Genomic DNA, 14627 nt, shown 5'->3' on the forward strand with positions numbered 1-14627 from the left:
TCTGACAGTCCATTTTTATTTTACCCAAGTATGAAGTAATATGAATTGCTTATTTAAGAAAAACAGACCTAAATGTGATGATGCAGCTTTGCCTTGTTTTGAGGTAGTGGAACCCAGTCTACAGAAAAAAAATATAACCCTGCCTAAAAAAAAAAAAAAAAAAATACATAAAAATAAATAATAAAGAAAAAAAAATACAAACCCTGCCTTGAAAAAAACATTTTTAAACTATGGATACATCTTGTTCGTATCTTGCAGCTGATGATTTCGGCAGCTTGTGCACAAAAGTGAAATAAATACTTTTCAAGTACCGGCATATCTTTTTTGTCTCCAATACACTCTTAGGGTAAATGTCAGTCTTTGCTCTTAAAGGGAATCTGTCACCACTTTGGAGTTATCAGACCGCTACTATGGGCATACAGGGTATAGAAAAGTAAATACAGTTAGGTCCATATATATTTGGACAGAGACAACATTTTTCTAATTTTGGTTCTAGACATTACCACAATGAATTTTAAACAAAACAATTCAGATGCAGTTGAAGTTCAGACTTTCAGCTTTCATTTGAGGGTATCCACATTAAAATTGGATGAAGGGTTTAGGAGTTTCAGCTCCTTAACATGTGCCACCCTGTTTTTAAAGGGACCAAAAGTAATTGGACAGATTAAATAATTGTAAATAAAATGTTCATTTCTAGTACTTGGTTGAAAACCCTTTGTTGGCAATGACTGCCTGAAGTCTTGAACTCATGGACATCACCAGACGCTGTGTTTCCTCCTTTTTGATGCTCTGCCAGGCCTTCACTGTGGTGGTTTTCAGTTGCTGTTTGTTTGTGAGCCTTTCTGTCTGAAGTTTAGTCTTTAACAAGTGAAATGCATGCTCAATTGAGTTGAGATCAGGTGACTGACTTGGTGAGACGGGGCATTATCATGCATGAAATGATCTCGATGGTCCAGATGGATGGAGTGGAGGATGGCTGGTTGATGGACACCCCATGCAAACACGGCTACAGCGCTAACAAGGAGGAGGTGGAGTAATGTTTTGGGCTGGAATCATGGGGAGAGAGATTGTCGGCCCTTTTAGGATCCCATAATGTATGTTGAGTTTCTCAAACAGCACTTCCTTCCATGGTTCAAGAAGTAGAACCGTGCATTCCACAGCAAGATGATTTTCATGCATGACAATGCCCCGTTTCATGCTGCACATAACACATCTGCATCTCTGGCTGCTATGGGCATAAAAGGGGACAAACTTATGGTGTGGCACCCATGCTCCCCTGACCTCAACCCCATTGAGAACCTCTGGAGCATCATCAAAAGGAGTGTCTATGATGGCGGGAGGCAGTTCACATCTAAGCAACAGCTCTGGGAGGGTATTCTGTCCTCATGCAAAACAATTGAAGCAGAAACCATCCAAAACCTGACAAATTCAATGGACGAGAGTTCAGAAGCTCCTTTCGAACAAGGGGTCCTATGTGCAAATGTAACATCACCTAGAATAAAGTTTTGAGTTGAAAACTGTTTGATTTCTGTTTGTAATAACCTGCTAATGCTTAGAATTTCAAAAATGACCATTTTTTTGTTCTTTATTAAAATGAAAAGGTTGAAAACTCTGCTGTGCATAATAATTTGGAACATGCATTTTGAGTGCAGTTTGAGTTTTTTATTTTTTTAAAAATATACTGTTATCATAGGCAGTTTGTACAAAAACCTTTCAATTGTACTCTAATAGTTATTTGACTGGAAAATTACAATTCATATAGGTAATTTGGGAAAATCTGAGAAAATATTATTTGCATAATAATTTGGAACACAGTGTATACAGTGTTTTACTGTTTCTCTCTATATAGTGATTTACAAAGATAACAGCTGCTGTACGTGGTCTTTCCAAGATGCCTCGAGACAATGCACGCCAAGAGAGGAGGAGATCCTTCTCACCTAGCTCTCTCACATACACAGTAGTAGCAGCATCTCTGTCTGTGTCTCTGCCTCTTTCTCTCAGCGGCTGCTCCCTCCTCTCCGCTCTATAGACTTCTATGGGAAGCAGGTCTAAGCGGCCCTTGCAGTAAAACTTATTGTCTAATGTTCATTTCTTCCTCTCTGATAATGGATTCACCAGTGAAATAAGGCAGGGTGATCAGAACATGAAACAGAGGGCTGGAGGAGAGAACTCAGATAAGTAGAGAAAGAAGCAGATTTAATCCAGATTGTTATGCTGATAAAATCGGAGGTACACTTTAAGCTGGCAATGCCAGATGGGCCGGCACACTATGCAACTTTGCAGTACAATGACATTGCATCCTGTAAAATGGCTGCCTACAGATGAAAGTGTTCTACTTCCAAAAGGAAGTTCTACCATCTAAACTATTGCTCTAAAATGTTTAATATTGTACATACGACAATAGATGTGTTTACGAGCTTTTGTAAGATTTTGTTTTTCGAGCAGAGATCCATTTTAATTTTTATACTGTACAAAGAGCCAAAGTAAAAACATAGGATGGAGACTAAAGTTTATTTTTGTTTTTTTCCCCCCACAAGGTAAATAATGAGTTTATTATGCAGTCGGAAAGAGAGAGCTTCACCAATAGGATTAAGGACATCATCCACCGTGTGGAGACGCTCCTGAAAAAAGAGGCTAATGGAGACCGAGAAGAAGACATTGATAGGCTAACTACTGGTCCATGCACTGCCTCTCTGCCTAATTTACAGGTATGTGAAACTCCATGTATTTATCAATGATTTTAAAGGTATTGTTGGCAAACATTTGAGGTGGCATAACCATAATGATGAAACGCATTAGATAGATTCAAGCGAAATCATAAGTGATATAGTAAAGAAGCACTCCTCCTATCAAAATCAAAGTTTTTACCTTCATAATATATTGCAATCATCATTTTATATAACACTGCTACAATTGCTCGCTTTGCATTTCTACCCAGCTAATTCTTTTCTCTGTTCTATGTAGAAACAGGAAGTCTCTTTTCCCTGCATTTATCATTCTTCCCCTCTCCAACTCCTGACCCAGCTGCTACTTCCACCCCCCCTCCTGCCAGAGACTTTTGCAGTGACTCATGACTTATACAGGGAAAATAGACCCCTTGTTCCTACATAGAGCTTAGAAGGATTCGGCTAGTCATTTTTTAATCAAGTGATGTCATAGACCTAAGGGACGAGAGAAGAATTAGCAGGGTAGAAAGGCAAAATGAGAAATTCTAAGTACAGAGTGCCATATAATATGATGATTGCAATATATTAAGAGGATAAAAATTTTGATGGGAGGAGTGCTTATTTAAGTAATATTAAGTGATATAAAGGGTATGATGTTTAGGTGTAGAGGGACTGAAAGTGAAAAATTTGGTGAAATTGCCAACATGTCATCTCAATAATTTTCCCACAGGCTGATCTTCAACTTCAAGAGTTATCACGATCCTTTTCCTCTTCTTCGCTTAGTGGTAAGTACCTGAAATGATCCTATTCTTACAGATATTAGTGATTTCCTTTATTTTCTGTCACCCAAATTTACATTTACATTAAGCTTTACTTTTCTTTCTAGATTTAGTATGTACAAGTCCCAGCAAAGGAATTGGTTCCCCTGGCCAAGTCTACCAGAGCAGTCCTGTTCTAGACAATGATGTGTTTGGTCCAGCCGGACCTCTAATGGGTGCACCAGACCATAGAACGAAATCTCTTCCTCCTCCTATGACGATAGGTAATTCCTTAATTGCAGTTGCAGTTAAATAATGGAAATCACTGATATCTACTCCTTGTGCAACAATTTACTAATGTTATAGTTGAAGTTCAATAAGCCTCATCCTTCTTTCCACCAATATCCTTAGTCTGGAGAGGGTTGGGAGGCCCTCATGCACATTAGATGTTTCCAGTCCCACTGAAATAAGGCTACAGTTCAGACTAGTTTTCTTTAATGTGTATGAGAGCCTTTAGTTACCAATGTATCTCCACTCCTCTGCATATACTTTAATTGTGGCGCTCTATTTATTAGAAGTTTTCCCTTTTGCTTATGGTGACAAATACACTATATGGACAAAATTATTGAGACACCTACATGTTACACCTACAGGAGCTTTTATTATATACTATTGTAAATCCATAGGCATTAATACAGATCTGGTCCCCTCTGTGCAGCTATAACAGCTTCTACTCTGCAAGGAAGGCTTTCTACAAGATTTTGGAGTGTGTCTGTGGGAATTTTTGCTCATTCATCAAAAAGAGAATTTGTGAGATCAGACACTGATGTTGGATGAGTGGTCCTGGCTCACAATCTGCGTTCCAGTTCATCTCAAAGGTGTTTGATGAGGTTGAAGTCAGGGCTTTGTGAGGCCAGTCATGTTCTTTTCCATCAAACTCACCCAATCATGCCTTCATGGACTTTGCTTTCTGCACTTGGGTATAGTCATGCTGGGATAGAAAAGAGACTTCCCCAAATTATTCCCACAAAGTTGAAAGCATACAATTGTCCAAAATGTCTGGGTTATAGTTATATATTGTCATCCCAATTTCATTCTTCCAAGATATAAAACATTTACCGTAAATTATACATATCATATTCTTTATAAATTTCAAAATTGATATATCTTCTACACAATATTTTCCGTGACTACATTAGCAGATAGGAGTGGACGTGCTGATCTTGTAGGTGAAGCTACATAGTTCAATGGGGGCAATTGAATTAAGAAAATACTTCCTATCCATTCATAGATTATGCATAAAATTTTGTAATTTCTGTCCTATCATTTGGTTGAAACTTACAAAATTTTATTTTGAGTCGTTGATTCCAAATGCTACTGTCTGCCTTAGTTTTGCTGTTTCGAGTTCTCTAAACTTTTTTTTATCATGCCTGTCTATTTGCTTTTTAGGTTCTCCAATGTCAGCAAGCAGAACCTGGCCTTCTTTTGACACAACATCCAGTCCCGCTGTACCTTTCTCAACAAGCTATTCCATGCCATCTTCCCACACTTTTCCACCAGCAACATACAGTTCCATGCACAGTGGTAACTACTTTTCGACTTTACCCCAACACTTGATGCCTTCATCTTCAGCAGAACATATGAGCTCCCAAAATCCCTTATTTCCAAACATGATCAATTCTTCTGTAAATCATGGAAATGCCTTGCAACACATGCTGAATAGTGGTATGGTGCCACAGACTATGACTAATGCTTTAGCATCTAATGTTCCACCAGCCACCCAGTGGTCTGCAACAGCGCCTATGTTTTCCTTAGCCAATGTCTTATCTTTGGCTATGAGTATGGCTCAAACCTTCCTACCAGTGGCATCAACTGCTACAACACAACCTCAAGGGATGCCTCCTGCCTTTCCTCAGCCAATGTCTGGACATCTCCACACTCCTCTGATGTATCCCTCAAGTTACTCTCAACCTCAAAGTCCAGTCAAAGATTTCCGTGGTCAGTGCCCTTATGTATACCCTGGCTCCCCTCATACCAGTGGGATGTATATTCAAAATATGCCAGGCCAAACTTTTTCTAACGTGGGTGGCAATTTCTCACAGCCCTTTGCACCCCAAGATTATGTGCCACACAGTGGAATGTTTCCGCAGCAAGTGCCATCTACAAGCATACCAGGATACCTTCAACAGCCAACTCAGCAGCTGGAAGTGCCACCTTCTCCTGGGATTGTCAAGGACTTGCCTGAGCTTCAGCCAGTGTTAGGGGGCTTCAACGAGGTTTCTTCTTCTCCTGCTGGAAATCAGGTTTCAGAAGCTACTGGATGTGTGGTGGGACAGACCATGAACAAACCTGTAAGCATTAGCTTTTAATGTGTGAGGTGATGTAAATTGTCTTGTTGGGACGTGGTTCAGTCAGCAGAATAATTAAAGGGTTAAGTTCCTGCTAGATTCTCCAAATAAATCAGAGAGATCTGATGATTATGGTGCTCCAACCTTGAGTTTACCGTAAGTACTGTTGTGAGCTGGTCACGACCAAACAAATTATTAAAAAATGTCCTCACAGCATGGTATACGATAAAACAATATAAAGGATAAAGGGCAAATTCCTCACTCCTCCAGCACCACCACTCTGGTGTTTCGGCCTGTCTTGGTGGTGATGTTTTGACTTTGTATATGACCACTGTAGCTAATCCCAGGACTAAATAATAATTGCTAAGTCCATGTTAAGGCTAGTGATTGGCTGAAGTGGTCAGGTAATGGTAATCTGAACATCATGACGGCAGCAGAGCTAATAAAGACTGGTGGTGGCAATGGAGTGGCAAGACATTTTCTGTTATCACAATGTATCCTATGCTTTCTGGCTATCAAAAAAACCTTAATAACCCCTTTAATAGAAATCAATGCACTTTAAATGAATGGTCTACACAAGTTCTTAGACCCCCTAGGGTCTAACAAAAAAAACTCCATGTGATTGGCGGTTACTTATAAATGTAAATATAGGGATCATTCAGCATACACAGTGCATTGCAGAATGAGGTTTTTTGCAAATTACAAACTTAGAGACCTTAGATATTTCAGTCCTATTGGTTTCATTTGGAACTAGCAGGGAATAAACCTTTATCTTCACAAATTCTATTTTATGTGTTATGTGTAATAGTTCTGTTTTAGGCTCATACATACCTTAAATGTAGGTGCCAAGTCCTGGCGCTAGTACCTATGTGTATGAACCCAGAGAAGATATCTTTAAGAAAACGCTAATTGTCTTAGGAGGGATTGTCATTTGCTGATTTAATAAGGGAAATCTTTAAAACTACCTGTATACTCTACAAGACATCTTTCCTAATCATTATTTTGCTTTTAACGCTGTTTACTTTCCTCAGTCTTCTCTCTCCATGACTGATTTCTTATGCAGAAGGGAAGGAAGAGATACATTCACAGGGTATTCAAAAAGTTTTGAGGAAACTTTGCTGCTGCTTTTTTTAATTGCCATTTTAAAGTTTTTTTCTTTATGTGTCTTCTACTTTTATAGAATAATATTTTTTATAATATTATGTATGCTTTACTTTGTTTGACAAGATGGTATTCCCAAAGCTGAATCCATTGGGGAAAATTAGTTTATAGATTGTTAGGACGGAATGAGGAATTCTCTAAAGCGCTCCAGTCCATAGAGACTAAACAGACAAGTTATGGGTGTAACTGGCAGTTATGCTATGTTGTGGGATTATAATTTTGTACAGTTATTGCACTTTTATTTTTCATTTTATTACAATTTGACAGTATCATATGGTAAGACAGAGTATTAACATAGAGGTTCCTTGAGCATGCAAAATCTTTCATTCCGGGGGTTTTCAGCCTAAAATATGGTGCAGGTATGGCTTTTGTGAGGGAATATTATTCTAGCAGCAGCAGACCTTCTTTTGCAGTTGTAATTGAAGATATTTATACTTTTTATTGATGTTGAAATAATACATTGGTGGGACATCAATGCCCACATGGAAAAGGGTCCACAGTCTTTGATAAATAGTTGATTCGTTCATCTCCTCATAAGAAATTAAAATTAACGGGTACTCCCATCTTATTAATAATGTTAAAATATGAGATTACTTTAAAATCAGTGGAGGTTCGACCTCTGAGACTAAGGGAACTGCAGTACAGCTCTATTCAAGTAAAGGGGACATGTCACAAATCAATGGAAAATCAAAAAGGAGGATACAATGATGAATAATTTCAGCTCCCACATCATTCTCAGAACTGGTGGGGGTCCCAGGTATACTATTAGCATATGAGATGGACATACCCCTTTATGAATTTCCCAAACCTACCCTATTAAAAGGAAAAATCTCTGATCAGTCCAGCCATATTATAAGTGCTTAGACCCCCTTCACTTAGGGCCGGGCCGGTGACAACTCTTTGGATACCATTTATGTATACTTTTGTTCTACCTAAATTACATGTTAGAATAATGAATAAAAGAGAAGAACCCCATAAACTAACAAAATTAATTGTATAATTTAGTAGGGTTTTGTATAACTTACCAAGTGATGTTAAAGAGGACCTTTCACTAAGTAAGAAATGGACAGTTTTTGTCATTTTATTCCTGTGGATCCCCTAAGTAAACCGTGTTTTTTTAAATCATATGGTCATGCGGTTCCAGAGATATGGTCCTCTTTATCAAGTGTTAATTTTGTATGGTCTTTCCAAGGGGTCATGGCTCAAAAGATTCCCTGGTGGCATGCCTTTAAAGAGGTTTGCATAATTAAACTGTGAGCACCACCCCCTTGGAAAAGACTATGAAAGTTAGCACTGAATAAAAAGTCCCATATCTCTGAAAAAGTATGGCAGATTTAAAAAAAAAAAAAAAATTACGTAAGGGAGCAGCAGGAATAAAATAATAAAATAAGAGCAAAAAATAAATAACTGTCCACTTTTGACTTGGTGATAGGTCCTTTGTAAAAGATCATCTCTATCTTTTTATTATAATTGTTCTAAAAACTATATTGGTCATGATAGCACTACACTTTACTGAGAGCTCAGTAAAAGAATGAAAGCACCAGCCTTTATCAACTTACTATACTTTTTTATACAAAACTTGAAACCTAATTACAAAGAAAACTGCTTATGGGATGTTTTACATAAATTCCCTTTTTTTTTTCCTGTCGTTTACTATAAAAAAAAAAAAGCATAATAAAAAGCGAGTAGTTTAGTTGTTTTTTTTAATGGACTATCGTAGTCATATTTTAATACAAATTTTAAAAACTGCTTTTAGAATCAATCTAATCTTTAAAAATCAAAATCAACACTGTCTGTTAGTTACATATCCTACTGTACATAATATATACAAAAAAAGATATAACAATATATAAAAAAAAATAATGTAACTAAAAAATGTATAGTACATATTATAATTTTAACATAAGAAATATTTTTTAACTATAATGTTTGAATTATAAAATAAAGCAAGATGTATTTTTTGTATTTTTATATATACACGGTTGCATCGGTGCATTTTCTTCCCTGCCGTTGAGAGCCAAAAGTAGTAATTATTATAATACTTTAATTATTAGGTGACCATATACTATTTTTGTTTAGTGCAAGATTAATATATACTATATCATATTGGATTATGATGCCAATTATTAAATCCTTCATTCTTTTATCTTTTATGATACACAATTGGTATAAACATTGACATTTTAAATTAAATCTGCAACTATGTTAAATTTAGCAGGGTCATATTTAAGGATTTGAAAATGCATTAACATTGGGAGATTTAAGACATACCATGGCCTTGATTACTCTCTGAACTCTGGCTTGGTGCCTGGCCTCTTAATCATCTTTCAGTACAAATCCTCGTTACAGTGTACATAATAATAATGCTCTTAGTATGAGGCGTATGTGAGTCCCTTGAATCATAGGTTATACTGGGTTAATAAAAGTAACCAGGCTGTTTCACATTTTTTTCTTTGTTTTACCCTGTAAAACTTGTGAAAAATATTTAGGGATAACACTCAAACCCATCTGTGATCGGTATTTAGGAGTTTCGGCTCTTCTCAGTACAGGTTGGCTGACGTTGTTCCCTCTGAGCTGAGCGATCTGGAAAGAAATAGTTAATAACAGTCTAATAATGAGGTCAGTGAGCCCAATTACAGATATACTTGTCTGCGGAGTGTGGTATCCTTTGAGTCTAGAATTTCCAGAGCTTACAGTTTAGAGTGAATAGTGTTGGCTGGGTGAGATGCCCCTGAGGAAGACGCAAACAGCTGTCTGCTTTAGTTAGCTATTTTTCAGTGTTATTTATTGGTATTGGACATTGACTTACAAGATAACCTATAAGTGGCACTACAGAGACAGTTTTCTTCTTTTTGAAGGCTAGCTAATGTTTGACTTTTTGTCCCAAGGCGTATTGCCTGTTAGACTTATATACCATCTAGATCTGATCAGTGGAAATCAGTACAGCCCATAGCAAGTCAAAGAAAAAATATTAGGTTATGTGCGCACATTCAGGAATTGCTTGCAGAAATGTCTTCAGCGTTTCTGCACCTCTGCGTTTTTGATGCGTTTTTTGTGCGTTTTTGCCTGCGGATTTGCCATGCGTTTTTTCCAATGCATTGTATAGGCAAAAAACGCATGCGGAAACGCACAAAGAATGGACATGCTGCATTTTTTTTCCCACACAAAAAATCCAAGTCAGGAAAATTCCTGATCATGTGCCCAGAACTTGCAAAATGTCATAGGAAGTCATGGGATAAGGTGTGCAATGTGTTTTTTGCCCATTTCCGCTCGGAAAAAAGCACAAAAAACTCAACAAAAACGCACTGTGTGCACTTAAACTTACACTACATTAGGTTGCTAAAGTCAACCTAGAATGTGTATTCAAGGGGTTTTCCCACTGGCTGGCTGTCAGTCCTATAATGCTGCATAAACACAGGAGACTTTAGGACCCAGTTCTTTTGATCGGAGGGTCTTCCAGCTGTGGAACTTCGAGTGGTAATAAATTTGTCACCAAGTTTTTGTCACCTAATCTGAGAGCGGTATAATGTAGAGACAGTGACCTTGATTCCAGTGATGTGTCACTTACTGGGCTGCTTGCTGTAGTTTTGATAAAATCACTGTTTTATCAGCAGAAGATTATCATTAGAGGACTAGTAAACCTGCTGCCATGTAGTTCTCCATATATGCATTCTGTATAACCCCGCTCCACCACCGATTGGCAGCTTTCTGCCTATCCACAGGGTTCACAGAAAGCTACCAATCAGTAGTGTGGGTGGGGTTACACAGAGCTCAGTATTTAGAGAACTGATAGATCTGCAGCAAGCAGCTTAGTAAGTGATACATAATTGGAATCCGGGTTTCTGCCCCTGCTTCATGCTGCTCTCAGATTGGGTAGCAAAACCTAGTGACTGATGCCCTTTATTGGGAGAAAAACATTTTGATGCACTTAATTGTTGAACTTAATTCTCCAAATGATGTTAGTCTTCTAACAAATGTTTTAAGCCATGAAAGCTAGGAGTAATAGCGCCTCTACTTTAAGTTAATGCACACTTTTGAACATCATTTTGTTTATTTATCTTTATTTGTCAGAGCTGTTTTTTAATTATTTTTAAAAACTAAGTCTTTTAGTTACCTAAACAGAAATACGTCCTTTTTTTTCAAAGCTGTCTAATAGTAAAAGTATCTTTGTTAGCTGTAGCAACTAGTCAAACTGCACCGAAAAAATGAAAGCTGAGGTCTAAGAAATGAAAGCTGAGCTTTGATTGGTGGAAATTGACAATACAAATGGTCCTCCTATTAGACAGTTTTAATAAGTGAGGCCCATACAGTTAAATAATAAAATTCCAGCTGCCTTTAGCCACCTCTAGGTGGCGCTTGAGAGCTTGCTGCTTACAGGATATACATTGAACTCTATTAATAAAGCAGTATGCAGTAGAGTTTGCTACAGATAGCAATAATACTACCTTTACTATCACACAACAACTGTAATGTTATTAATTAATATATTTGTCAAGGAGGGATTTAAGGCTTTGTATGAGAAAAACAGCTCTGACGACTATAAAATGTGCTCAGAAATTAATCGGCACAGAATGTTCAGCTGAGAAACAACACAGTGTAAAAATGGACAAGATGTGCACACAAGTAAATAACAGGTCTACAAATAGAAAACCCCTTAAATAGGTCTTATTTTAACGTGTACAGATATGTATCAAGGATCCAAAACACCAAGCACAGGAACTAAATGTAAAGAGCCTTGTGTGTCAACACTATCCAAAAACAAAACAAAACCATAGCAACAAATAAAGATCATCACCCCCTTTCATTCTTCGCCTGCAGTTTTGAAAGTAAAAATTTAAAGGGATCTGTAAGTCGATTTCTGCTGCCCAAACCATAGGCAGCAAGGATCCGAGCCTGGCTGCCCTATTGCAGCCAGGTATGTTTTCCTCTAAAATGCTCCTATATTTCAGAGAAAACATAATTTGAAGAGCTGGTTTAAGACTATAGGGAGAGACCTGACTAGTCAGGCACTGACCCAGGCGTACTTCTCCTCGCACTGCTCCAGTTGATTAACAGCTCCCTCTTATGTGTACATATCCAGAGACCTGTCAATCACCTGCAGGAATGCTGGGGGAAGCCAGCCAAGGGTGGTACTGGACTAGTCCGGTTGTTCCTTGTAGTCCCCAAGCCCTTCAAACCAGGTTTTCACTGAAATTCCGGAGTGTCTCTGAGGAAAACATACTTGGCTCTGCCAGGTAACATGTCAGGCTCTGATTCATGGTTGGTTTGGGTAGCATGAATCGACTGACAGGTGTCCCTTTAAGGAACTGGTTTCTATAGGCAATATGGGAACCTTTATTCAGATATACTTTTGACATTTATTTGGATTGAAACAATTGGATTAATAGACTCTTGTACTTAATAAAGGGAACTTTTGATTGCGATTGAATAAGACATTGTATGGGTGGAATAATACATCTCGTTGCTCTTTTCTCACTTATGTCATTTACCTGATCCATGGTGGATATGATGTTTTTTTCTTTCCTATTGACTTAACATGGGTACATGAGGATCCATATATATATTTTTAAAGGGAGTCTGTCACCAGGTTTTCGATACTCCATCTTGAGAGCAGCATGATGTAGGGACAGATACCCTGATTCCAGCCATGTATCACTCACTGAGCTGCTTGTTTTTTTGTTTTTTTTTATAAAATCCCTGTTCTGTCTCCTGCAGATCTACCAGTGCTGAATGCTGAGTTCTGTATAACCCCGCCCACACCACTTATTGGCTGCTTTCTGCCCATGTACAGTGTGCATAAAAAGCTGCCAATCAGTGGTGGAGGTGGAGTTATACAGAGATAATGAATATGCTTGACTACCTGGCAACAGGTTCAATAGTCCACTGGTGACAATCTCCTGCCTATAAAACATTGATTTTATCAAAACTACAACAAGCAGCCCAGTAAGTGACACATTGCTGGAATCAGGTTCTCTGTCTCTACATCATGCTGCTCTCATATTAGGTGGCAAAAACCTGGTGATAGATTCCCTTTAATGGCTAGAATATGCTACTGATTCTTGTGAACTGAGCCTAAGTCACGTCAAAGAACTAAGAGCAAAGTCTAGTAAACTTTATGTGCTTTTACCGTTCATGTCCATATTTATTTCATATATTTATTGGGCCAAAGATGCTTGAATATAAATAATTGTGAAATGACAAAATAGTTGTGTTTTGTAGTGGAGAAGGTGTAGAAATATAGACATGCCTTATATATCAATTCATAAGTGGAAGTAAAATATGGAGTAATTGCTACAAATAATCAATTGATATGTCTCTATTCCAAGGCATCAATCATTAGCAGCTTGTACGAGTAAGATAACTGTTGGAGTAAAATATCGCACTTTATATATAAAAAAAAAACCTTTTAGCTTAATTTTCATAGGTGTACAGACCAGAGAGGCTCCTCTATGGGTAATATAGACTTTTCGAGAAGTCCTAGGTCTGGCGAGGCCCATTTTGTGAACTGACGCTGGACTCCCCATTGTCTTCTTTCTCCATACAACGAGCTTAAAGCCTACTCTATATTCCTCTTCTACAGGGGACGAGGGAGGGTTGTTAAAAAGTACTTAGGGAATTAGCCCTTGAATAGATCTACTGATAGTATGTGGGATACAGTGGTGAAAGCCAACACCATGAAAGGGATTGCGATTACATTTTTGCTGCTTGGTCCCATTTTACATTATCAGCGTTGCTGCACCTTGTTAATGTTTGCACATGGGACCTGTAGGTTTAGGCTGTATTCACACTGGCATCATGCGTCTGTTTTTAATGAATCTCAATGGAACACATAATGCATTTAACAGAAAGATTCTTCAGATATTTTCCTTTATTGATTTTAGTTGTGAAAAGAACAGAATATCAGACTCTTCTGGCCTCCATAAAAGACATACAATTCAAAAAAGGGCATTTGCCATTAGAAAATATCTCATTAAAATAAATAAAGCCATTACATTAAATTCTTTTTTTTCGTCTTTGAAATCCATTGAGTATTGGGCTAGTGTGAACAGCGCCTGGCACGCTTTGACTTCCTATCCAGATTTTTCCTGATATCTGTTTTTTTTATATCATGTTGTCCAAAATGTTTCTTACATTTTAAATTAGTCGTTTCCAAGAACAATCAACGCCAATATTATTTTTTATGATATGATCGATTTGGATCTTGAACGTAAGCAGTTGTCTCAGTGGTTGACGTTTTAGATTGTAAGCTCTGAAGGGCAGGGATAGCCCATATATTTGTGTCTGATAATGCATCTCCTTTGCTGCTCAATGATCAGTGGGCACTAGAGAAATCTGGTATTAGTAGTGAAGGGTACAAGGAAAATTGGTTATTGGCAGCTGCTTAACTCTTTCTAAGTCAAGGACCAAAATGTACTCATGAGGACCCAGATAAGGTAGATGGACTTATTAGGCAGTTTGATATGCTGCTTTTTCTTTTGTATGTTATTTTGTATACATGTGGGTGCCCTCTCATCATATATGTGACATGGGAGTTTGCTGTCTTACTAGCATTTACATTGAATATAATGCCATTATGGACAATCTCATCTTACAAATGTTTTTACTTTATGCAGAAATAATTTTCTGAATAAAATCTAGAACAAAGTTGATTGTGATGTTTGTCTTACATTTAGAATAGAGCTAATGGGGGGACA

General features: G+C 37.7%; 1 protein-coding gene across 2 annotated transcripts in view; it reads left to right on the forward strand.

The window, feature by feature from the left end:
* Positions 1-14627, forward strand: part of WNK4 (WNK lysine deficient protein kinase 4) — a 180187-nt gene that overhangs the window by 142673 nt on the left and 22887 nt on the right. Inside the window, exons 12-15 of one of the 2 annotated variants that reach the window (XM_073683601.1) lie at positions 2538-2708; positions 3397-3451; positions 3553-3708; positions 4874-5775. In XM_073683601.1, coding sequence (XP_073539702.1) covers positions 2538-2708; positions 3397-3451; positions 3553-3708; positions 4874-5775 — 1284 coding nt within the window. The remainder of the gene's footprint in view (positions 1-2537; positions 2709-3396; positions 3452-3552; positions 3709-4873; positions 5776-14627) is intronic. The other variant, XM_073683602.1, reaches the window with a different exon arrangement.

Source organism: Phyllobates terribilis, unplaced genomic scaffold, assembly GCF_046119375.1.
Source record: "Phyllobates terribilis strain yellow unplaced genomic scaffold, ASM4611937v1 Scaffold_5__5_contigs__length_657084704, whole genome shotgun sequence".
Taxonomy (NCBI): domain Eukaryota; kingdom Metazoa; phylum Chordata; class Amphibia; order Anura; family Dendrobatidae; genus Phyllobates; species Phyllobates terribilis.